The sequence below is a fragment of the Tenrec ecaudatus genome, chromosome 1 (genome assembly GCF_050624435.1).
Source record: "Tenrec ecaudatus isolate mTenEca1 chromosome 1, mTenEca1.hap1, whole genome shotgun sequence".
Lineage (NCBI taxonomy): Eukaryota > Metazoa > Chordata > Mammalia > Afrosoricida > Tenrecidae > Tenrec > Tenrec ecaudatus.
The window spans coordinates 71,652,094-71,676,704 of NC_134530.1; the positions used below are offsets into that span (position 1 = coordinate 71,652,094).

A 24,611-nucleotide genomic window follows, 5' to 3' on the forward strand; every position below is an offset into this window, starting at 1 on the left:
TAAAGTCGACGGACATTTGGGTTATTTTCATTATTTGAGTGTCACAAATAAAAGCGGTATAAAAAGTCCTGTACAAGTCTTTATATGGACATATGCTTCTATTTTTCTTTATCATATATTTTCTCATCATCACACTTTAAAAACTGTCCAACTGCTCCAAAATATTTGTACTATTTTCAGTTCCCACCAGTAGTTTATGAAAGAGTGTTTCAGTTATTCTCTAGCTTCAAAAACACTGGTAAAGACAAGCTTTTTAATTTTAGTCATTCTAGTCAGAGTGTAGTGGGATAGTGTGCTGTTAATTTGTAATAAACAATGACTTAATGAAGGTCCTTGTAATTATTTTAAATGCCTTCAAACTATGAATTTTGTGTCGCAGATACTGACAAGATTAATAGGAATCAATCTAGCTATTGATTTATCTAAATAACAGGAAAATTTCCCAACTTAAAGGACTCTTCCTTGAAGAAAACAGTTACTTTTCCTAACGACACGGATTTACATATCTGGGACATACATATAATGAGGCTCTTGCACAAAGTACCTTTGTCAAGCCGTGCTGTAGGTGGCCCACAGCCAGAACTAATGTTGCAAGATTGCTATTTGTGAAATGAGTAAATGATGAATTTTGAATGAAAATAAGTGGGGACTATTTTTGGCTCTAGGAAACCCAGTGCAAAAAGGAAGTATAAAATTCCACGTGGCAGCATATGCCCCCCCGCCCCACTGTGGAATCCTGTCAGCAGGGAGGGGTCTGAGAAAGAGCCAGATGCTTACTTTGCTTACATGAAGCCTTAAAAAACTCAAGTGGGTTGGGGACTTGGGGGCATGATTCAGCAACTATCGTTTCATAATGGCTTGTCTTAAAAATGGCAACATCCACAAGAATACTGCTATTTGGTGATTTAATCTTTTATTAATATGCGTTGAAGTTTTTTGGTACCATGTTAGTATCTTTACCTAAGATGATTCTTATAATAAGATCTAAAAGTATGAGAGAGTGACATTTTTCAAAATTAAAAAAATAAAACTGGCATGCAATACATTTAAACCAGTTATTTGGGATGGCCTACGATTTTGAAACTGAGCCATTTGTAATAAAAGCTTTGTCTGGTATTAGAAACACACCGATTTGCAAAAAGACCACACCAGATAAAATCCTCTAAGCTGGGATGCTACCGGTGTAAGCACTGCTGTTACAAAAGCCACAGGCAGGCCTCCAAAGACACCTACTGCTGGCGAACCCAGGCCGGCTGGATGTATGAGCACAGCAGGGTGCAAGGAGATAGCAGCTGTTGTTGAAGGATCTTTTTCTGGTTTTAAAGCAGCAGCTGACAGGGCCACGTGAACTCTGGAAGGAAAACTGAAACTAGTCTTCCTGCCCACTGTGCCTGGCGCATCCTGGGGAAAGCTCCACAGTGCTTGTAGGAATTCATGAATGAATGCAACAACAAACAACTTACTTTTTTCTAACGTAAGACTAACAATCTGCACTGATAGCTACCTTTTCCCCATTTGGCCCTTGGGAACAATGACCAGAACTTGGCCTCATCTAAGATGCTTCTGTTTTTTTTACAGTTGTAAGTACATGACTCTGTTGGACAAGAAGCAAATCATGGAGACTGAGCACACCCAGGTGGTGTACCCATAAAAGAGCAAGTTTGTTTTTGCCTTCATGGAATTTCTCACTCATCTGAGGAAACAATTTATGTGTAAATGTTTATAGTATATAATCAAATGTATCACATGCTGACTTTTAAAAGGCCCAGGGGCCTAGATTTGATATTCCCATATTTGGGATCCTTTCTCCTGAATCCCGTCCATTTGCTGCTGCACAGGCTGATGCTCTTTGTGTTCCAATTAGGCATCTCCCGCTCCCTTCCAGTGAGGGTGGGCAGGACAGCCTTCGCGCGCTCAGCTGTGGAATGAAAAGCTGGTCATCTGAAGTCACTAGCCACTCTGCTACAGAAAGGTGGGGCCGTCTGCGGGGTAAGTACTACTCTGTTCTAAGGGTCACGATGGGTCAGCAGCGGGTCTGGTCGGGCTTAGGGGCTCCCTTCCTACTTGTACCTACCCCCCTGCTCTAGCTCTAAGCATCCTTGCGTTATCTTCAGCTGGTCGGTCCCCATCTCCTGTTCTAGGCTTGAGTCCTCGAGATTAATAGAAACTCTGAACTGTTATTTGTCTGAGTTTTGGAGCCTGGGGTGACGATATAATGAGTAGTGAATTTCTTGGAAGATGTCACAATGTTACAAAATAATATCAAATTGTATCTGAAAGTTTCCTGTGTTGTACATCCTTATTGTTTCCTGACTTTTTGTTTTTGTTTTTTTTACATTTCCCCAAAGCTTTTTAGAAAGAAAACTCTTTGCAACCACAGAAAATAATAGTTTTAGAATCATCTTCAGGCATAACTGGCTTGCTTTTCCAAAGACATTATGAAAGATGAATTGAAAAGGTATGTGATGAAAAAAAACAAAACAAAAAACAAAACCCAATCATTTGTTAACATGCAAGCGTCAGTGGAGTAATTCCAGGGCTCATACAACCAAATTAAAAGGTGTGAACTCATCTCAGCCGCGGTTAATGTAACCTGCTACAAATGTAATGCCCAACTCCGAAGATCAAAGGAGCCCTGGAAGCACAGTGGTCACACGCTGGTCAGCGAGGCTGCAAGGTGACGGAAAGGCAAGCAGGTGGAAAACATCCTGATAGAAAGACAAGCGGCTTTCTACTCCCATAGAGAGTTCTAGTCTTGGAAACCCACAAGGGCAGTTCTACCCTCTTATACAGGGTTGCTATGAGTTGGAATTGATTCAATGGCAGTGAGTTGGTCCTTGTTTTTAGAAAAAAATCAAAACAAAGTGATCCCTCATACAGTCCACATCACCCTCTTCAAATAGCTGATTTCAAATGTTGGGCTGAAAAACAAGAAAAACACCGAACGACAACAACAACAACAAACCCCTTTAAAGAAGAAATCCCAATAAAATGATTTTTAAAAATGAAAAAAAAAACAACCAGCAGCAGCGAGAATTATAGAAGTAGGTTAATCTCAGTGCCCACGTATAGTACTTACCTTCTGAAGTCCCTCTACAGTGGCAGGCAGGCTAATTAAATCAGAAGCAGATTTAACATTGGCTTTGAGGTGGTTTACTGCAGAAGTCAAGAGCGTAATCTGAAAGGAAATCAAACAATAGAGAATTTGTAGAGTGCAAGCTTTCTCCACAGATGATGTCAAAGAACCTTGAACTTCACACTTTTCTATGATCCAGATGTTATACCCTGCCAGCTCAGGGAAGAGGTACTATAGCACTTTGGACAGACTTGAGATCCGGGCGTCAACAATAATACCCCCTTCCCTGCTCAACTTAAACACTAGTGCCAGCGAGGAAAGGGAAGTATTTTATTTTCCTGGCCCTGGCAGTTATGAGATCCAAAAATCTTAAATTACCCAGAAGCTGCAATGATCACAATACAATCCTCCAGCAATTGGACAGGAAAGAAGCGAATGATCAAGGACCACTACAACATTTCATTTTGGTAAAAAATAACACCTCAGTTATTTACTGAACTTTTGTTCCTGCCCGAGCGGGAACAAATGCTATAAGGTAAAAGTCCATCCTCACAAAACACAGTCCACAAGGACTGCATCCTGACAGCCGGAACAGCACTTTTGACTACCGGGGATTTAACAATGTGATTAATATTTCAAACTCAATAGCTCAACCAAAGTACTATTTTGTACCCTGAAGGGGCTCAGTAAATACCACTGACTCACTGACTGATGCAATAAATGTATTAAAATAGGAATTGAATAAAAAATAAAATGTGGCTTCTCTTCTGCTGTTTAGGAGTAAAATTCTAAATAGCTAGACTTGCAGCAATGAAAAATGTTAGAATATGCAGGCTGAATTCTTGGCATGTGAATGAGGAAGGAGAGGTTCAGACAGATCTGGAAAACCAAAGAGAGAAAAACACACACCTATTTATACTAATTCAAATACCAGACAATGCTCCCCTGCTTTCATTAGGGTTTCAGTGCCTACTTTTTCCAGACTGCCTCTCTCTCGCTCTTCCTAGTCTGTCTTGGTCTAGAAGCTCTGCGGAAACCTGTCTACCACGGGTGACCTTGTTGCTGTAGTTGAAATACTGGTGGTACAGCTTCTAGCAGCACACAACAACTATGCTAAGACAAACTGATAAGGAAGGCGTGGCCAGGTACAGGAGAACCTAACAATAAGGCAATCTAGCAGAAATCAAAAGTCTTCTTTTGATGAAGACTAAGTGGCACCTGTATAACCCCTCGTTCTGAGTGTACGTGTGAGCATGCGTGGGCAGGTGCCATCACGTTGGTTCAAACGCATCGATCTTTGGTTTTCCTTACTTGCTGTCCTACTTTCCCATGCATCTAGAGTGGCTTAACTACCAGGGCTTGGCTCAGGCGCACCTTAGTTCTCGAAGTGACATCACTGCTCTTCAAGACTTAAGGCTTACACAGAAGATCTGTTCAGTGCAATATGTCCTTTGATTTCTTGACTTCTGCTGCTTCCATGAGCATTGATTGTGGATCTAAGAAAAATCCAATCTGTGGCCACTTTAATTTTTCTCCATTCATCATGTTGCTTATTGGTCCCGTTGTGAAAAATTTTTTGTTTTCTTTACATTAAGCTGCAAGGTTCAAGTGTTCTTCCTTTCAGCAAGCAAGGTTGTGACATCTGCATTATCAGAGGTTGCTAATAAGCCTTCCTCCAATCCTGATGCATGTTCTTCTTCATATAATCCAGTTTCTTGGATTATTTGATCAGCAAACAGATTACGTACGGTGATAAGATACAACTCTGACACACCTTTTTAAAATTTTAAACCACTCTGTACTTCCTGGTTCTGATGGACCGAAGAAGGGTTCTTTGTCCATGTACAGGTTCTTTGTGGGCACAATGAAGTATTCCGGAATTCTCATTCCTTGTAATGCTACCCACAGCTCCGTGTGAGCCACACAATCGAATGCCTCTACATAGTTAACGAAACACGAGTAAGTATCTTTTTGGTAGTCTCTGCTTTCAGTCAAGAGCCAGCTGATGCCAGCAATGCTATTGATTCCGTTCCGTATCACCTTTGACAGCGCATTCTTCCTTTTCTGTATTCTAGTTCCAGGGCTTTGTACATTTTATTCTAATATTCGATTTTGTCTTCACACGCTGCCCTTTGGAATTTTCTGTTTAGTTCTTTCACTTCATCACTGTTTTCATTCCTTTTAGCTAATCTATGCTTAAGAGGGAATGTCAGTGTCTTTTGACATCTGTATTGGTCTTTTCTTTCTTTTCTTGGATTTTAGTGACCCTTTGCTTCCTTCATGTATGTTGTTCTTCAAACAACTCATCACACCTTCAGTCATTCGTGCTCAATGCATTAAATTTATTCTTGAGATGTTCTCTAAATTCAGGTGCGATATACTCAGTCTTATTTTGCTTCTTGTGACCTTAATTTTCATCAGCCTCAATTTTCCTGTGAGCCACTGATGGTCTGTACCACAGGCAACGCTTCACCTTTTTTGTCTGATGTTATTGGCTTCCCCATTGTCTCTTCCCACGGATGTAGTCAATTCAATTTCTATGTATTCCATTCAGAGGGTCCATGTTTATAGCTGTTATTTATGTTGTGGTACAAGGTAATTGCAACAAAGAAGTTCTTGGTTTGGCAACATTGCATCATGTGATCTCCAGCTTTGTTTCTATCACCCAAATCCTATTTTCCAACTACTGATTCTTCCTCTTTGTTGTATTCCAATTCCTAGTAATTATCAAGCCATCTCGAGCGCATGCTTGATGAATTTCAAGTTGGCTGAGTTCTTTAATCTCTTCATCAGTAACTTCAGTGGTTGGAGCATAAATGTGTATTATCTGGCCTTCTTTGTAGTGGTACAGATATTATACTATCACAGACGGCGCTGTACTTCCAAGATAGATTTTGAAATCTCCTTTTTGACAATGAATGTGACAGGAATCCTCTTGAATCTGTCGTTCCTGGCATAGTCAACCAGAAGACTTGCGGACTCAAAATGGCCAATATAGATTTATTTCAGTTCACTAATGCATTCCATTTAATCTTGGACACTTTCTAATTTTCCTAGATTATTTAGCATCTTCCATGTTCGCTCATCAATGGATGCTTGCAGCGGTTTCCTCTCATTTGGGGCGGCGCCCCCTTTGCTCCACCCACAGCATAAAGGCTATGCCCCAGATGTGAGGGCTCACCTGCTGGCAAAGTCACACAATGTTCTGCTACTATTCGTAAGGTTTGCAGCGGCTAATCTCCCGGAAGTGAACAGCCCATGCCTTCTTTCTAGTCTGTTCTGAGTCTGGAAGCTCCGTTGAAACCTGTTTGCGATGAGAGCCCCTGCTGTTATTTTAAATACCGGTGGACAGCTTTCTACATGACAGCAACGTGCAAGCAACAACAGACAGACAGGTAAGTCATGGAGGCACTGTGGAGACAATGGCCAACAAGACCAAGAGGTTCTGCTCGTATGGAGCTTATATTCTAGTAGAAGGTGACAGAAAAAGAAAGAATCAATGCATCGGATAGAAATAAGTACTGTCAAGAGAATTAAAATAGGATTCTTGGAATGAACAGCAGTTTGGTCTCAACAAGAAAATCCAATGAGGAGCCTGGAAACTCAAGTTCTTTTCCCCTGCTTTCCTTTTAGGTGGGCTACCTTCAAGGCTTAAGACCATTTTCCCAATCATTCACTAATGCAATAAGTATTTATTGAGCTCTATTATGCCAGGGGCTATTACATGGCCAGAACACAGGTACCAGTGGGATATTACATGGCTAAAGATGTCTCCTGTGGAAACAGGGAGACCAGTAAGAAGGCTACTTTGGCAGTCTGGCAATGGACAGTGAAGCCTTAGACATGGTGGTAGAAGACATAGGCAACAAAGTAGAGATAATATAATTTCCTGGGGAACTGAATGTGAAGGGTGAGGAGCGGGGGGAAAACTAAATGAAGTTTTTAAGTTCTTAGATTTTTTTCTCCAACTTCTTCGATTTTTTTCAATAAAGTTGAGAGAACTAACAAAAAGGAACAAGTATTAAAAGGGAGAATGAATACAGTTTAAACAAAAGGATACTCGTTTGCAAGCTGGAAGTGACACACTTCATTTATGTAGGGCTCAAATTAGCTTCTGATGGAGAAATGACATTTTACACATCAACATCTAGCAGGAAGTCTTTGTAGGTTAAACAGCTTCCTCTTTATGATCTCTAGGACCATTCACTTTGGAGAAGCAAGCTGCCACGTTGTGAGTATGCTCCGGAAGCCTCGGGTAGAAGGGACTGGGGCTCCTGCCACTGTGAGGAAAGCCCCTCCAAGCCCAGGATGCAGCCCTGGAAAACACTTCACTGCAACTGGAGAGACCCCGAGGCTGGAACCACTCAGCCAAGCTGCTCTTGAATCTGGAGCCACAACCTAGGGGATGCTACGTGTTTAATGTATTAAGCCATTACGTTTGGGGATAATGTGTATCATCCGATGACTCATACAGAGTTTGAGGATTAAATGAGCTAAATCTCTTAGCATAGTACCTTTTACCAAATAAATAACCCCCCAAATGCAATAAACAGTAGGTCTTTAATAATACAATTTAATACTGCTTTAATACTACCACTTAATAAGCACCTAATCATCAACTCGTAAGGGTTCTAACATGTCTAGATTAGCATAATCATTTCAATGATATCCATTAAGCTTTTTTAAAATGGGTGAGAAACTTCAGCCCACAAGTGTGCTCTCAGCAAACTACTAACCTCTTAAGAACAGCACTTTTCCCAAGGAGGTTTTCAACCAGGCCTTTACGAAGCTCCAGGTGTAATATCAAGGTTGGGAAAGTATCTAGGGAAACCAGTATTCTCATGTCTTGTTCCTGGGAGTGTTAACTGGAGGGGCCTTGTTAGAAGGCTACTGTTATGGCTTGAGTTGTGTAACCCAAAACATGTTGAGTTGGTTCCAACGCAGAGTGACCCTGGGGACAACAGAATGAAAGGCCGCCCGGCCCGGCACCATGCTCACAGCTGTTCCTATGTCTGAGCCCACTGATGCAGCCACAGGGTCAGTCCGTCTCGTCGAGGGCCTTCCTCATCGTTGCTGCCCCTCCACTTGACCAAGCACGATGGCCTCCAGACACTAATCTCTCTTGATAGCATTTCTACAGTACATGAAATAAAGTCTTTTCAGACTTACTCTCATGTAATTATCTTCCACTATGTGATCTAATTATCCTACCCTAAGCCCGATGTTGTAGTTACGTTAATGAGGCAGGATATAACCTATAGCATTGGTTCTCCAACTTATCTGGCTTACTGTCCCCTTTTCAGAAAAAAATTTCTCAGTGTTATCCTGGCAATGAAGAACTTGCGTACTATAGTCCATAATCCAGGACAAAGTAGAGGCATCTGCTTTTGCAGCCCCCCCCCGATTGTTCCAGCTGCTCCATAGGATTAGGTTGTACTTTGAAGCAATCTCTTTTGAGATATAAGAGATTAAATGAGAGAGCAGAGATCAGAGGGACCTCAGGACCACCAAGAAATAAGAGTCGGAAATAGGACATAGCTTTTGGACACAGGGCCCCTGGCCTGAGGACCTCCTGGACCCAGGTGCTGAGTGACACACGGAGACACATGAAGATTCTCCAGGGGACGTCATACTCAAAATGCTGCAAGAACAGAAGGACCGGAGGCTGGCCCCAGAACCATAAATTAAGTGGATTCCTGCCCCTCCCCCAAAAAGAATTTGTTCCAAAGGACATTGACTCTGCAGCCCCGGGAGATGAACATATCTGATCAGAGCACACGGGAGAAGATGAAGGGGCAGGAGGAGAGAGTGGAGCACAGCCTGGCCCACCAGGCCGTGATGATGATGTTCCTGAGTAGAGCAGCCAGTCCACAGAGAGAACAACATGGCTGGCCCCACTATGAGACATGATGCAAATCAGTGACTAAGGGCGATAAAGGGGACAGCACCGGAGACACAGTGTGGGAATTGCACCTGACCTGATCCCACCACACCGAGGCAAATCACTGGGGGAGTGCAGCGGAACAGCAAGGGAATGGAGTGGCAAGGTCCCCAGGGAATGCTGAAAGTGGACTTTGGGGCCAGGGCGTGGTGCCCCAACAGACTGGACTGAAAAACGCTCCTAAGGGCCAACAAACGATCCCTGAACTAACTACAAGCTTTTCTCTTGTGAACTGTTTTGTTCTGTTCTGTTCTTTGTCAGTGGTTTGTTTTGTTGTCTGGTTGTATACTATTGCTTTGTTTTCCTCTGTCTTGTTTTCGTGCATGTTAGTGTCTCCACAGGTCTGTCTGAATAGGACAGGCTGGATGAACTATCTGGAGGAAAAACAACGGGACCGACAGTTCCAGGGGGACTTGGGGTGGGGGGGTAGGGGGGGTAAGGAAGTGGTGTTAACAAACCCAGGGACACGGGAAAAGCATGGGACCCCAAATGGTAGAGAAGGGGGAGTGGCAGGCCTGGTGGGAAATGATCAAGGGTAAGGTTGCTTAGAGAAGAGGTATACTCTAGCCCAGGTGGCGACGAAGCATGGTAGTAGGGCAGGAGGAAAGTCAAGGGAGATGGAGGAAAGAGCTAGGAGTCAAAGGGAATTCATGGAGGTCTAGACAAAGACATGTACATGCAAATATATATAGGAGGATGGGGAAATAGATCTATGTGTCTATATTTATAGGTCAAGTATTGAGGTGGCGGAAGGACCTTGGGCCTCTACTCAAACACTCCCTGAATGCATGAATACCTTCTTTTATTAAATTGGAATTCTATGATGCTCACTCTCCCGACACAACGGCTGGAGCCAAAGTGGGTGAACAAGTAAATGTGGTGAAGAAAGCTGATGGTGCTCGGCTATCAAAAGAGATAGTGACTGGGGTCTTAAAGGCTTGAAGATAAACAAGCGGCCATCTAGCTCAGAAGCAACAAAGTCCACATGGAAGAACACACCAGCCTGTGTGATCAAGTGGTCCCGAAGGGATCAGTTACCAGGCATCAAAGAACAAAAAAATCATATCATTGACTGCACACCTCCATGACAGGATCGCTGAAGACAAATGGGTGCATAAGCAAATGTGGTGAAGAAAACTGATGGTGCCCGGCTATCAAAAGAGATAGTGTCTGGGGTCTTAAAGGCTTGAAGGTGAACAAGCGGCCATCTAGCACAGAAGCAAAAAAGCCCACATGGAAGAAGCACACCAGCCAGTGCGTTCACGAGGTGCCAAGGGACCAGGTATAAGGCATCATGCAAAAAAAAGATGTAAGTGTGTGTATGTATGTGTATATGTATATATGTATGTGTATATATGTATATATACCATATTAAATGAAGGGGGAAGTGCAGAGTGGAGACCCAAGGCCCAAGTGTTGGCCAATGGATAGAGGGGTTTAGGAGAGGAGATGGGTTAATTAGGGTGTGAGGTAGTACCTATGAAGAACACAGCTTTCCCCCAGATCCTGGATGCTTCCTCCCCCTAACTACCATGATCCGAATTCTACCTTGCAGGGCTGGATAGGACAGAGGCTGTACACTGGTACATATGAGGGCTGGAGGTACAGGGAATCCAGGGTGGATGATACCTTCAGGACCAAGGGTGTGAGGGACGATGCTGGGAGAGTGGAGGGTGAGTGGGTTGGAAAGGGGGAACTGATTACAAGGATCCACATGTGACCTCCTCCCTGGGAGAGGGACAGCAGAGAAGGGGGGAAGGGAGACTCCGGATAGGGCAAGATATGACAAAATAACGATGTATAAATTACCAAGGGCACATGAGGGAGGGGGGAAAGGGGAGGGAGGGGAAAAAAAAAAGAGGACCTGATGCAAGGGGCTTAAGTGGAGAGCAAATGCCTTGAGAATGATTGGGGCAGGGAATGTATGGATGTGCTTTATACAATTGATGTATGTATATGTATGGATGGTGATAGGAGTTGTATGAGTCCCTATTAAAATTTAAAAAAAGAAAAGAGGAGGAAAACAATGATTAGGGCAAAGACTGTACAGATGTGCTTCATACAATTGATGTATGTATATGTATGGACTGTGGTAAGAATTGTATGAGCCCCAATAAATTGATTAAAAAACAAAAAGAAGAGAAGGACCTTCCTCCAGTCAGCACAGAGGAAAAGCCTTCCCCCCGGAGCTGCCACCTTGAATCTACGTTTCTGGTCTCCTGAATTGTGAAAGAATACAGTCCTGTTTGTTAAAGCCACCCACGTGTGGTATTTCTGCTAGAGCAACATTAGATAACTAAAACAGTGACCTAGAGGTACCTGTTCAAATGTGAAATGCTTCTCTCTTTACCTCAGTCATTTCTCTCCGAGAAATCTATCCTGATTCCTTGCTCAGGTGCACAACACGTATGCATGCGGATAGTCACTGCTTCCTGACTTGTATTAGTAAGACACTAGGAACGATCTAAATGTCCCTGGTTAAGTGCGTAGATGGATTCTAAGCAAGCTGTAGAAGACAAACAAGGGGGTAACCAAAAAAACCCTGGAATTGTGCTGGGTGGAGTGGAGCTTTTGCAGTACGCATTTTTCCTGCTAGGTGAGGATCCAGCAACTTGCTGTGAATCAGTGCCCCCAGTGGCGCAGCCTGGAAAGGTTTTCTCTGGACACAGTGATTTTTTTTTGTAAAAGCAGTTTTGCTCAAACCTTGTTTTTTGTGACGGCCAATTTAAGAGAACAGCATACGACTGTGAAATTGTTTCCTGCTCGAGAAAAATGCTGCAGAAATTGTTGTGATGTTGAACACAACTTACAAGGACAGCGCTATTGGGAAAAACTCAAGTGTACGAGTGGTTTTCTCATTTCAAGCAAGGTAAAATGTGGATTGATGACAAAACTACTTCTGGACGTCTGTCAACTTCCCGAACAGATGAAAATTTCGACGAGCAGTGCATTTGGAGTTTGTTTCACCAGGTCAGACTGTTCATCAAGCATTCTGTGTAGAGGTTCTGAAAAGACCGTGTACTGTGTGCAACCAGAAAGGCCTGATTTGTGGCAGATGAGGGACTGGTTTTGCCACCACGACAATGCACCTGCTCATGCCGTCATCTCTGTGCCCCAGTTTGTGCCAATAAACAGCATGCCTCTCTTGCCTCAGCACCTGACTCACCTGACCTTGCTTTGTCAGATTTCTTTTTGCTTCCATGAAAGAAGAGGGACACGAAAGGACTGCCTACGTAGAAGAGGTGAAGAAAGGAATGAGGGAGGCGCTGTCAGCCATCCAGACACATGAGTTTGAAAGATGTTTCCAAGAACGGAATCACAGATTTGACAAATGTATTAAGTGTAACGGAGAGTACTTTGAAGGTAATAAGTTTGTTTTGTAAAAATATTTAAATACATAGCTTTGGGAAAAAAATCTGGTTTTTTTTGGTACCTTTCATATTGAATGATCCTATTTATTTACACACATCTAGCCATAAATTAGTTACTATTAGAAATTATTCTGAGCTTGTAAATTATATAGAAAGGGGACTGAAAGGATGCAGCTAGATTACTGACAGCTTCACACCTCTGGGGACAGGGAAAATGAGAGAGGGAGGGAGGGGAGAAGGGAGAGAGAGAGAGAATGAGAATGGAAGAAGGGTTGAAAGGGGAATTTTCATAGACATCCTATATGTACTTTATTGTTTAAATCTTATACAATAAGAATACATCCAGGCATTGTGGGATTTTAACAAGATAAGAGGTGGGCAAGCTATAGGAGAAACCATCATGTACCTTGGATGGGGGTGGACGGGTTGCCATCACTGGCTTTTTCTTCATACCCTCCTCCACTGGGCCTTCCCAGACGCTGGAACACATAGTCATAAAGCGCTAGGAAGGGACGCCTCCTCCGGGACCGTTTAATTAGTGCCCCAAGGTATGTGCACAGTTGACTCAAGACCAATTTGATGGGCAAGAATATAGTTATCCATTGCCCTACTCATTACGTCAGCAGTTCTCAACCTGTGGGTCACAACCCTTTGGGGGTCGAAGAACCCTTTCACAGGGGTCGCCTGATTCATAACAGTAGCAAAATGACAGTGATGAAGTAGCAACAAAAATAATGTGATGGTTGGGGGGGGGAGGGGCTCACCACCACTCGAGGAATTGTATCAAAGGACCGCGGCATGAGGGAGGTGGAGAACTGCTGTACTACGTGGGACAAAGCTGCTCCCATTGACAGCTGCCCGGATTTTAACGGGACAACAAGGTGTGCAGTGGAGTGATCGGAGCTGGAGCTCTTCTCCCGGGCACTGCAATGTCCTGGAGCTATGACAGAGCTCAGGGCTAATCTTTTCTCTTTTTAAAATTCCACAATATCTGCATGTATTCTCATTGTTTAAGATTTAAACAATAAAATACAGAGAGCCTTTATGAAAATTCCATCTCAGCTTCCCTTCTCTTCTTCGTCCCCCTTCCTCTCTCTCACCTCCCTCCTTCTCTGCCCTTCTCCCTGTCCTGTAGGTGCTAACTATCACCAGCCTGGGCTGCTTTCTTCCAGTCACTCCCCTTCCACACATTAATTTATAGCTAGGTGTGTCTACACCAGATACGTACTTCTAAATGTTTGCACAGTACACATTTGGACCTGCTTTTTGTTGCTTGTCAGTCTGTTTTGCAGTTGTTTATTTTTCTACCTCATCTATTTGACTGTAAGATCCCAGAGGGCAGAGATCACACTTTTTTTGGTTTTCAGTCCAAGGCCTACCCACAGTAAGCATTTGTTGAATTAATGATCTCCAAAGAAGGGGAGGAGATTCCCTAGAACAGGTGATAGGGAATAGGTAAAAAAATCGGGTTTCATGAATGAAATGTAAAAGGGATTTCAATGACTAATTGAAGCATTTTCCAGGTAAAATTAGATTTTAACTCTTTAAACTGATGCTTTCCCTCCCCGCCACTCACAACCGCATTAACTTACACTCACAGTGGGATAAGGGTGGTTCTGGTTAAGTGACATTATTTTGATAGTGCCATGTTGAGTTGCTTTTTCTGTCACTAGAAACATCCTAATAGAGCTGCCCTTACATATAAAACATGGTGAAATACGAAACTTGTTTTCATACCTATTTTGGTTCGAGACAAATGCCTAAGTGAAGAAACCATCAGCGACATGTCACATTAATTTTAGAAAACCACTCCGAGTGATGCACTCCCTTTGGAGAACCAGAAACCTCGATGACACCACCTGCCACCTGGATGGTTGCAGAGAATGCCTCTGCACTGGGTTCCTTTCCGCAGACCCGTCATCTTTGAATGCTTAGTGACGCTGATGGAAAACATCTCCATTTTGATCTCTCCCAGCTTTTAGTACAGAGCCTTAACACTGAAATACACTTTCCTGATGCCCCCCTTCTCAGGCATGTCTTTCATTAAATACAATGGCCAAGTCAAGAAGAAAACGATTAGTCTGCTCCTGGATTCCTGGATAAAAAAGAACTCAGAACTCCAATTTGAGTATGTACTAGCTCTCTGAAAATCTGTGTCCTCTCAATCTGGGTACCAACTTCCCCCGACTCTTCCTAGATGACGCGGCTGCCTCGCCTCACCCCAAGAGATTTCGTGTTCATCTCAGGAGAGCAAACTCCACAACTGGCTGTCCATCTGGAATCCATGCTTTGCCCAGTGAGCGATGCTAACGAGTTCTACTTTCACCTGGATGTAGCCTCTGGTCAAACGGCCCATATGCTCAGCAGATGCAAGTCAAGCTGTATTGGTTTTCAAGAAAGGGTGAGTGCTTGCTTTCCTTTAATTGCTGAGAATCAAAAGATAATGGACTACTAGTAAATACTAAGTGTGTACACCTCAATTATTTCACAAGTAATTACAAAAGTGAAATAAAACTGAAAAAGTCGAAGTCATTATCACATTATTAAACAGTAAGCAACTGTTTTCAGAGACTTTCATTTCATGCTACATGTGCATGTACGCTGCAGGTAAAGATGTAAGACATTTCTCACTGTGAGTTACAGGTAAACGTTTGAAAGTCACTACCCAGATCCCTCACTGATCTTTGGGGTTTGGCGCGAGATTGCCTCCCACTCCCTCATCACTGTCAAAAGGAGAGGGTAGCTGCAGAAACATTTGTGAGCACGCTTGCCAAGGACAGTGCTCTCTGCCAATGGCTGACTCTGGGTTTTGTAATACCTTCTTAGCCTCTGGAAGAAAGTACACATGTACTGTTCACTTGGTAGTGCTTAGCTCCCCCCAGCCCTCTACCAGGGGCTGTGTTCTCAGTAATTATTACACTGAGGGAAGGGCTTAAAGTCACCCCGTGATAACCATAGCATTGTACACACAGGAGATGCTCAGTCAAATAGCCTTTGAACAGCTTCTTTCCTGTGGTGGGGTCCCTCTTTTAGAATCAACCCCTACGACCTCTGGCTAGTGCAGGGACTGAACATTTTTGTTCTAGACTTGTTTACCTGGCTAAGGTATTTAACCAACTTTGTCAGCTGCTCTGACACTAGTCTAGAACGAGGATTAACTGATAATGATGCTGCACTTCAAGGCTGCTTCGGTTTAAGTTTGCTAATGCCACCATCCAAGAAGCTCTCATTAGCTGACAAAAATATGGAGCCTGACAAAGCTTGGGGCAAACTGTCATTATCTTTGATTCCAAAGTTCTGGGATTATAGCATGGCAGAGACCATTTAAAAAATAAAACAATCTGAATTCAAATTTATACCATTAACAAAAAAACAAGAAATAAAAACAAAACTAAATATTCATGGCTCACAGAGAAATATACTTTTGCTACCTGCTTATTCATTTCTGTGATGTTTATCCAGACTTTGTTCAAACCCAGTTCTCCAGATTCAATTTTCTCAAGTTGCTTCTGTTGGTCAAGTAGTTCTTCATTAAGTTTGGGTATTTCTTGGAATGAGCTTTTCTGATTAGATTCCACTAAAAGCAAAATAAATAAATAAATAAATAAGAGCACTCATAAATAGTCCCTCATGGTTCCAACATGAAAAAAAAAAAACAATTGTAGACTATGAAGATGATGGCTAATAAAAGGTAATTCTATTGATTTTATGAAATGCCAATAAAACTGCTGGGGGAAAAAAAGGTAATTCCAGAGTAGATAATTGTGTGTGTGTGTGTACAACAGAGCAGAACTGTCGTTGGTATTCCCAAGGCTACACATCTTTACAGAAGTAGGCTGCACATCTCACATCTTTCTACCATGAACAGTTGGTGGATTCGAACCACCAACCTTTCAGTTGGCAGCTGAGTGTCTAACCACTTTTACACCTGGGACCCAAACTCTACCAGGCACTTAATACATTATGCTTCAACTCTTGTTTTATCTCTTCGCCAGTCTAACAGTGAACTGTTTGAGGACATGGACCAGGTCTTTACTTGATCATGCATTCCTAGGGCCCCGCATCGTGTCAGCTACACAGGAACCCTCACATACTCATGAAGTAAAATGAATGTTCCTTTAAGTTAAACAAACAAAAACTTCAACAAAAAATCCTACAAACTCGGAAGTGGTGATGGCAATAAATAGAAAGGTATCTTTACTTCAATTAAGTTACATACGACTCATGACCATATACAGTTGGGTTACTGAGATTTTAAAACTTTAGGGGAGCAGACAGCCTCATTTTTCTTCTACAGAATGGCTGGTGGGTTCAAACCACTGACTTTGTGGCTAGCAGTTCAATGTGTAACCAAGGCAAGACATTACGTTTTTATTTATTAAAAATACATATTTTCTAAAGGATTTCTTAATTTTTTTCAAAATGGTTTTATTGGGCTAATTTAATATAGAGATGTCATTCCATAGTTCAATCACATCAAGCAGTATCGTACAAGTGCTACTACAATCAGTTTCAAACCAGTCTTTCCCGCCTGAGCTCCTTACATCAGTTCCCTTTTACTCCAGCCCCCTGGCCCTTCCCCACCACTGTACCCCCCAAAACCCTTATTCTGCTAGTTGTCCCTATAGGTTCATCAGTCCTGGTTTTCATATACTGAAAAAGAAAACAAAATTTCAAGCAGGTGACCCCCAATGACACACAGTACACCTGAGATAAATCCCAATATGAACAAAAACCAGAAAAAATACAGAAAATGTTGAAACCAGCTCAGGCCTAACATGCATCAGAAGTGGCACTCAAGTCAGGTTTATCCCTTGGATCGTCTATAGTCATCTCTCCAATGCACCCTGTTTAGTAACCACTCTCCTCCCATCTATCGCTTATGGAGAGAGGGAAATCCACTGGATGCTGATATCCTGTGTAGCTCCCACAAATGAATCGTGGGCTCCCACTGTCCTCCACAGCCTGCTGCACATCGGATTCTCACAATTTAGGCTCACATACTATTTCCTCCAACTTCGGATTGCATGATTTACAATCCTTTGGTGACTGCTGTTGGTGTGCTTCTTCCATGTGGACTTGGTTGACATCTCACGTAGATGGCTGCTTATTTGGCAAGAGCCTGCTAAAGGATTTCTTCATAAATTATAGACTTCCCTAAGTGCTTCTAATGTAATGTTTGGTTTGCGCATATAGGAACACATCCCGTACAGTAAGACTATTTTAAGTTAATGCAGCACTTTGCATCTTACTGAGTTTTGTGCACATTGTCAGTTATGATGTAAAGAAAAACTCATTCGACATCTGCAGTTCTCAGGAGGTCAGACGTCCCTGCGGAGGAGGAGCATCTCTTCATTCCTACAGCCTACACCTATTAAGTAGAGGGGCTACGTAGAAGAGGAAATAAGAGGAGCACATAAATAACCCGGACAATTACTAATAAATACATGAAGCTGACACGCACTGAAGGCACTCTGGGTCCTAGGGATGGTCAGAGCCCGGCGAGGATCATAATCATTATCTGACTTGGGGATTTTTTTTTTAGGAAACAGCCAAGTAGAGAAGTGGTGCAAACAACTTATGATTATTAATTTATGTTCCTTCGATGGAGAGCAACTTATTTAAAATTTAGTATGCTAATACTGAAAATAACCCACCTAGTAGCTCTTTTCCTGATCTTTGAGATCAGTAAATGAAGATGTCAGCACACACTGATTTTGATAGAACACACACTGCCAATAGCAATATTTCGTATTTAGACAATGCTTTTGTGGTGTGTAATGAGTCTTTATGTATTATCCAACAGTTAGATATGGTGCCTTTCCTATGGCCCAAGGCTGCAGCAGGCACTAGCACACAAAGACCCAGCGCTCTCAGTCTGATGCGAGTGAGGCTGCAGCTACTATACAGGGTAGCGGCTCTCAGGGCCCCCGGTGGTGCAGTGGTGAACTCCTTGGGAGAAGACGCGGCATAAAGCTCCGCAGCCTCGGAGACCATGCAGCGAGGTTCTGCTCTGTACTATGAGGGTGCTATGCGCTGGAGTCAACTCTGCAGCAGTGGATTCGTTTCGGGGTTTGATGAGGAACGCCCCAAATCTTCTCGTGACACAAATACATCTGTGCATTTTTGGATGGGAAAATGGAGACTCAAAGACTCAGTGACTTGTTCCAAGTTTACAGCTAGTATTGCTGATAGGTGTCGAGTTGGCACAGAAGAGCTCAGGGACACCTAATGTCAAGCCAGCTTAGAGACGACCAAGGTCAAGCTGCCATCTTAACTCTAGAACCCACCCATCTTGTTATGTCGTCATGGGCATGTCCCTAGCATGTCACCTTCGTGCTACATGCATGCCTCTAACGACACGCATCCCCTTCCTGTTAGGTATGTGTAGCATGCGGCTTGCATGCCTGGGATTATATAAGCTTGTGAGAGAATACATGTGCGCACTCTCTCAATCCTGCTATTGGAAGAGGTGAGCCCTTGTATAAGTCTTGTCTGATGTTTCTTTAATTTATTCTTCAATTACACAACTGCCCCTTGGACCCATTTGCATGTGAAGGCTGGTCCCCCAAGAGACTATTATGACTCCAAGCCCATGTTTTACCCTATCTGGATAAGATGTCTTTGCTTTGTCCTATTTAAGACTATAATAAATGCTCTATAAGACAAAACAGCCCTACAACCAATTTGAGGATCATTAAACCAATTTAATGAATGAAAATATAATAAAATCCATCTGGTATTATGGGGTTAAAAAAAACCCTCCAAACTTTAGAATATGTGTTTGAGTTCTTTTGTGACCTAGTTCTGGGAAAAGAACTGAGCTAGATTCTCATAGTCAGTCAGTACTTTTAGCATAAGGATCGAGTTACTCCTACACTGCACAGAAAAATACCCAGCCTAACTGCTTTGCTTTCTGTGTCTGATATTTAAGTGATTTTCCTCCTTTTCTCATAAGTGTCTTGAAGAATTTATTGAGAAGGGGCTCTGAATACTTCAAAAAGGTGTTAACGTTGGACAAGCAATTTATTTGAGTCAGTGACTTCTACTGTCTTCTTGAAAAACAAGATACCAGAATAAATTTACTGAAATACATTCAAAGTAGAAGTATAATTCAAAGAAAATCATTTAAATGTAGTATGAATGACCTGGTCTAGGACAAACACTCATTGTCAAGTGGCCCACAATGGTTCAGGCTGTGGGCTTTGTTTCAGTCCTACCCCCTTCCTTTGTCAGGAAGTCTCACTTACAGACGGTACAGGCGCTGGCATTTCCATTGTAGCAAAACCACACCAACACGCAGCTGGACGGACACTTGCAAATCCGCTCCATTCACTTGGCTGACCGAGGCAGTCAGAGTACCAGGGGCATGCTGGGCAGTGGCAGTGAGCAGGTCTCACAGCCAGGGAAAAATGCCAGACATCTTCTGAATACTTTGCTTCCAGGGATTGCTAGGAACAGGTGCTCCATAAACGTGTGTGGATCGATTTGGCTGCTAGGCCTATTCCATGAACTACATTGAAAAGATGGGTTGCTAAACAGAGCCATTTCTCTGCAACACTCGGTTAAGGTATGAATTATGCGAGTTTCCTGTGAACACAGCACAGAGCAGAGAAAGAATTCTCTGGAGGCAAGAATTGACTAATGTTTTGAAGTTTATAAATTGATGGCTATATGTAATCAAAATAAGCGAGCGCATAAGCTTAGAGAACCAACTAATTAGAGAGATAATGGCACGGGCAGGTCTGCAGGGGTTATTTACAAGTTAAGCCCTGTTTCCAGGACTTCATTCCCAACTTGTCATCCCTGCTATTTACATTATAAAGAAAACACCGTGCAATAATACTAAAGAGAGTCACCAAAGAGGAAAAATAGAGGACAAATACCATTCTTTCTTATTCTGCACTCTTATTAGATCAGTTGGCAGAACATACAGGTCAGGAGGATTCTGGGAGAGAATGGTGACTTACTTAGTTTCATCCCCTAAACCAGAAACCAAGCCAAGAAAAGGAAACTAAAGTTAGTATTTCAACAACTTTTTCAAGCAACACCACCTGGACATTAACTAAGGATTAGCTGTTCCTAGGTCAGGCTTAGAACTTGAATAACCGTCGACCGCAATGGAAGGTGGGGTGAAGGAAAGCTAGTATTCTGTGATCTCCTAGGCTTAGGAAGAGAAATAAGGAAAACAATCCTAATTTCAATTCTGGAGCCAGATTTTTTTTATGACCTTGAGAGAGCCTTTCAGCCATGCCAGTGCTGTTCAGGTGCAGGGCTTCTCATGGCCGCCGGGTGTTTTTGCCCCATTTTGTTTTTACTCAAAATAAGATATGTGCAAGTATGCATAGGAAACTGTTCATGGATTTTTAAAAAAACTATAGTCCGGCCCTCCAACGGGTCTGAGGGACAGTGAACTGGCCCCCTGGGTAAACAGTTTGAGGGCCCTGGGTTAGGGTATTTGTTATTATGTTGACACTGGTTCCTGAGCTTAGAATATTAACCTAGAAACCGAGAATCAAAGATTTCTGTGTCACCACAGAAAGATATTTCGATTACACCTGATTGACGCTCCAATGCAAATAGAGCTTTCATAAAAGAGTAGATTGGATGGTAAAACACAATTTAGAATAAAAACAAAAATAGACCCCTGGGATAGTTATGTACTTTTATGTCAACTTGAAGGTATCTGGAAGTGTAGGGGTGGGATTCAAGCTGTCAGTCAGGTTCCCTGGGCCCTCTTTCTGAGAAGGCCATGACTACAGGGAGGCACCATGCCCTGAAGGAGGGCATCATTGGACAGATCTGCCCACATTCTTTCTTAAGTCTTGGGACAGGCCAGGATTTCACTGTCACTTTATCCTTGGAGATTACCCACGGCTCTGGGCTGCTGGACTACAGCGCTCCCCTCCTGCACCCCGCACCATGATTTCAGATGCGATATGTCCCGTGGTGCATAAGCACTGTTTTGCTTGTGGGCTTTTTTTCCCCAACATGAGCCATTTTTAGTATACTTACCTTTGGGGGTCTTTTCCCATGCCATTTTTTCTTACATAACACATAGTTCTATAAATACAAGTTTCTAGTCGTTACTTAACACGTTGTCCAAATAGCTATGTCCACGGTTTGCGGGTTTTAGGAGCGGCCACAGCATTCAATCGGGCAGCTAAGAAAGAGCATGGCAGGTGCATTGTTGCGCTACTGGCTATGCGAAATGCTCACGCTTCAGTGTGGTTCACTGAGTCGGAGAGGTTGGAGGAGACTCCACGCTCACCTTCGGAAAGGGTAACCACTTACTTGTTCGGAACTTTTCCTTGAGGGCATCCAGATCCTCCTTGAGAGCAACTTGCATCCACACCAAACCAACACAGGCCACCACGCAGGCCGCGAGGATGACGGAAGCACAGAGGGGGTAACAGATCTTGCAGCATCGTAAATAGTCTCCCCTGGTCACAAGAACAAATTCATCCATGAGGGCAGGCATGATGAGGATCGTCTGATCACAAATAGTATGCAAGGGGTCAGGCACCCATCTTGATTAACCTTCCTGGGAGATGGAAGGAAACGTACTGAAGTCTGAACTGCAGATTGGAAATGACTAAAGAGTGATCTGGGAAGAATTCAACCATTCAGTACAAAGGTTTCAACTTCACACGAAACTGGAGTTCCTGTGGGCACGGCAGCTCGGTGTCACCATCACCAATTTAGGAGAGAGCTCTCTGGTGATAAGCCCGGATCAGAAAAGTGTAAAAACTAGTGCTTCCAGGTACTGTAATTTACCTATCTCCTCATTTCACCCTCTAAAACATACACTCACACCAGTAAACTTTGTTCAGTAAACGATCAGTTTACTGAAACTTCATAAAATCTTGAGCAAGCTTTTTTTTGTAAACAGAAGGATAGAAACAAGATCTGTTGCTTAAGTGGACACCTGGTACATTCTAGCTTATTGGCTCAGAAGGAAGGAAACACAGAAAGCGGCTACATTTCACACCACACTCCAGTCAACACTGGAGGTCTGAACTAACCCAGGAGGATAACGTACAGGATGAAAGCTTCTTTCCTTTTAAATTCTAAGCCCAGGATGGGCCTTAACTACCTAAAAAGCAAACTTTTCATTTAATGAAATGAAAGGACAGTAATTCTAAACAGCAAAAATACCTCAAGTAAAGGATTTTAGCACCCCAACTTAAAAAAAAATCATTTTATTAGGGGCTCATACAATTCTTATCTCAATGCATACATACATCCACTGCCTTCATCATTCTCAAATCATTTGCTCTCCACCTAAGCCCCTGGCATCAGCTCATTTTCCCCCTCCCTCATCGCTCCCCTCTCTCCCCTCCCTCATGAACCCTTGATAATTTATACATTATTATTTTGTCTTATCTTGCCCTGTCCGATGTCTCCCTTCACCCACTTTTCTGTTGTCCATCCCCCAGGGAGGAGGTCACATGTAGATCCTTGTAAACAGTTCCCCCTTTCCAACCCACCCTCCCTCTACCCTCCTAGTATCGCCACTCACATCACTGGTTCTAAAGGGATCATCTGCCCTGGATTCCCTGTGTTTCCAGTTCCTATCTGTACCAGTGTACATCCTCTTGTCTAGCCATATTTGTACAGTAGAATTGGGATTGTGATAGTGGGGGAGGAGGAAGCATTTAGGAACTAGAGGAAAGTTGTATGTTTCATTGTTGCTATATTGCACCCTGACTGGCTCATCTCCTCCCTGAGACTCTTCTGTAAGGGGATGTCCAGTTGCCTACAAATGGACTTTGGGTCTCCACTCCGCACTCTCCCCCCTCATTCACGATAAGATTTTTTGCTCTGATGATGCCTGATACCTGATCTCTTTGACACCTTGTGATAGCCCAGGCTGGTGTTCTTCTACCATGTGGGCTTTGTTGCTTCTGAGCTAGATGGCCGCTTGTTTACCTTCAAACTTTTAAGACCCCAGACGCTTTATCTTTTGATAACTGGGCACCATCAGCTTTCTTCACATTTGCTTATTCACCTGCTTTGTCTTCAGTGGTTGAGACGGGAAGGTGAACATCATGGAATGCCAATTTAATATAAGAAAATATTCTTGCATTGAGGGAGTACTTGACTGGAGGCCCAATGTCCTTCTGCTCCCTTAATACTAAACTTATACATATATGCACATAGATCTATTTCCCTATCCTCATATATAAATATATTTGCATATGTACATGCCTTTATTTAGACCTCTATAAATGCCCTTTACCTCCAAGCTCTTTCCTCTATTTCCCTTGACTTTCCTCTTGTCCCACTATCATGCTCAGTCTTCATTTGGGTTGCAGTAATTCCTCTTGGTTACATTACCCTTGATCACACCCTACCAGGCCTCCTACACCCTCCTCACCACAGATTTGGATCACTTGTTCCCTTGTCCCTGGGTTTGTTAATACCACTACCTCTCCCCCCACCTTCCCCGCTCCCATGTCCCCCCGACACTGTCGATCCCGTTGTTTTCTCCTCCAGATTGTTTATCCAGCCTATCTTATTTAGACAGACCTGTGGAGATAATAACATACACAAAAACAAGACAGAGCAAAACCAGCAACAATATAAAACAAAACAACAATAACAAACCAATGGCAGAAAACAAAACACAAGAAAGAAAAGCTTGTAGTTAGCTCAAGGACTGTTTGTTGGCCTTTAGGAGTGTTTTCCAGTCCAGTCTATTGCCCATGCCCTGACCCCAAAGTCCACCTTCAGCATTACCTGGGGACCTTGCCAGTCCATTCCCTTGCTGTTCTGTTGCACCCCCTTAGTGTTTTGCCTCGGTGTGGTGGGATCAGATTGGGCTCAATTCCCACACTGGGTCTCTGGTGTTGTCCCCTGTAAAGCTATGGGTCAGTGAGGGAGCACACCAACTTTCTGTCTCATTTTTGCTTCTATGTCCTCAGCAGAATCCAATTTCCCCCCGCGTCCTGCTGGATAGGGTTCAAGGGCACCTTCAAGGCTCCCTTCAGCTCTTTCCCCCATTAAGTCCAAATCCTAAAGTCCTCGAAGCGCACCACTACTTGATTTATCCAGTGTCCATTCCATCTAAAAGTGGGGAAAATGCTGCGTCGTCTTCTGACCCCACCCTCCACCTACCCTCAAGGCTCAGACTTCTACTCTATCTGGCATCCTATTTTCCCACCTCCAGGATTCAGATTCATTAAGAGTGCAAAAATAAAGTAATTTGCAGTCTGAAGGT

The 24,611-nt window shown here is 43.1% G+C and overlaps 1 protein-coding gene across 2 annotated transcripts in view; it reads right to left on the reverse strand.

The window, feature by feature from the left end:
- The window catches only part of EFCAB14 (EF-hand calcium binding domain 14), a 45,399-nt gene that overhangs the window by 19,250 nt on the left and 1,538 nt on the right, over positions 1 to 24,611 (reverse strand). For both annotated transcript variants that reach the window (XM_075555772.1, XM_075555778.1), the window contains exons 2-4: positions 21,683 to 21,831; positions 15,820 to 15,965; positions 3,080 to 3,178 (exon numbers count right to left, since the gene is read on the reverse strand). In XM_075555772.1, the coding sequence (XP_075411887.1) occupies positions 3,080 to 3,178; positions 15,820 to 15,965; positions 21,683 to 21,831 (394 nt within the window). The remainder of the gene's footprint in view (positions 1 to 3,079; positions 3,179 to 15,819; positions 15,966 to 21,682; positions 21,832 to 24,611) is intronic.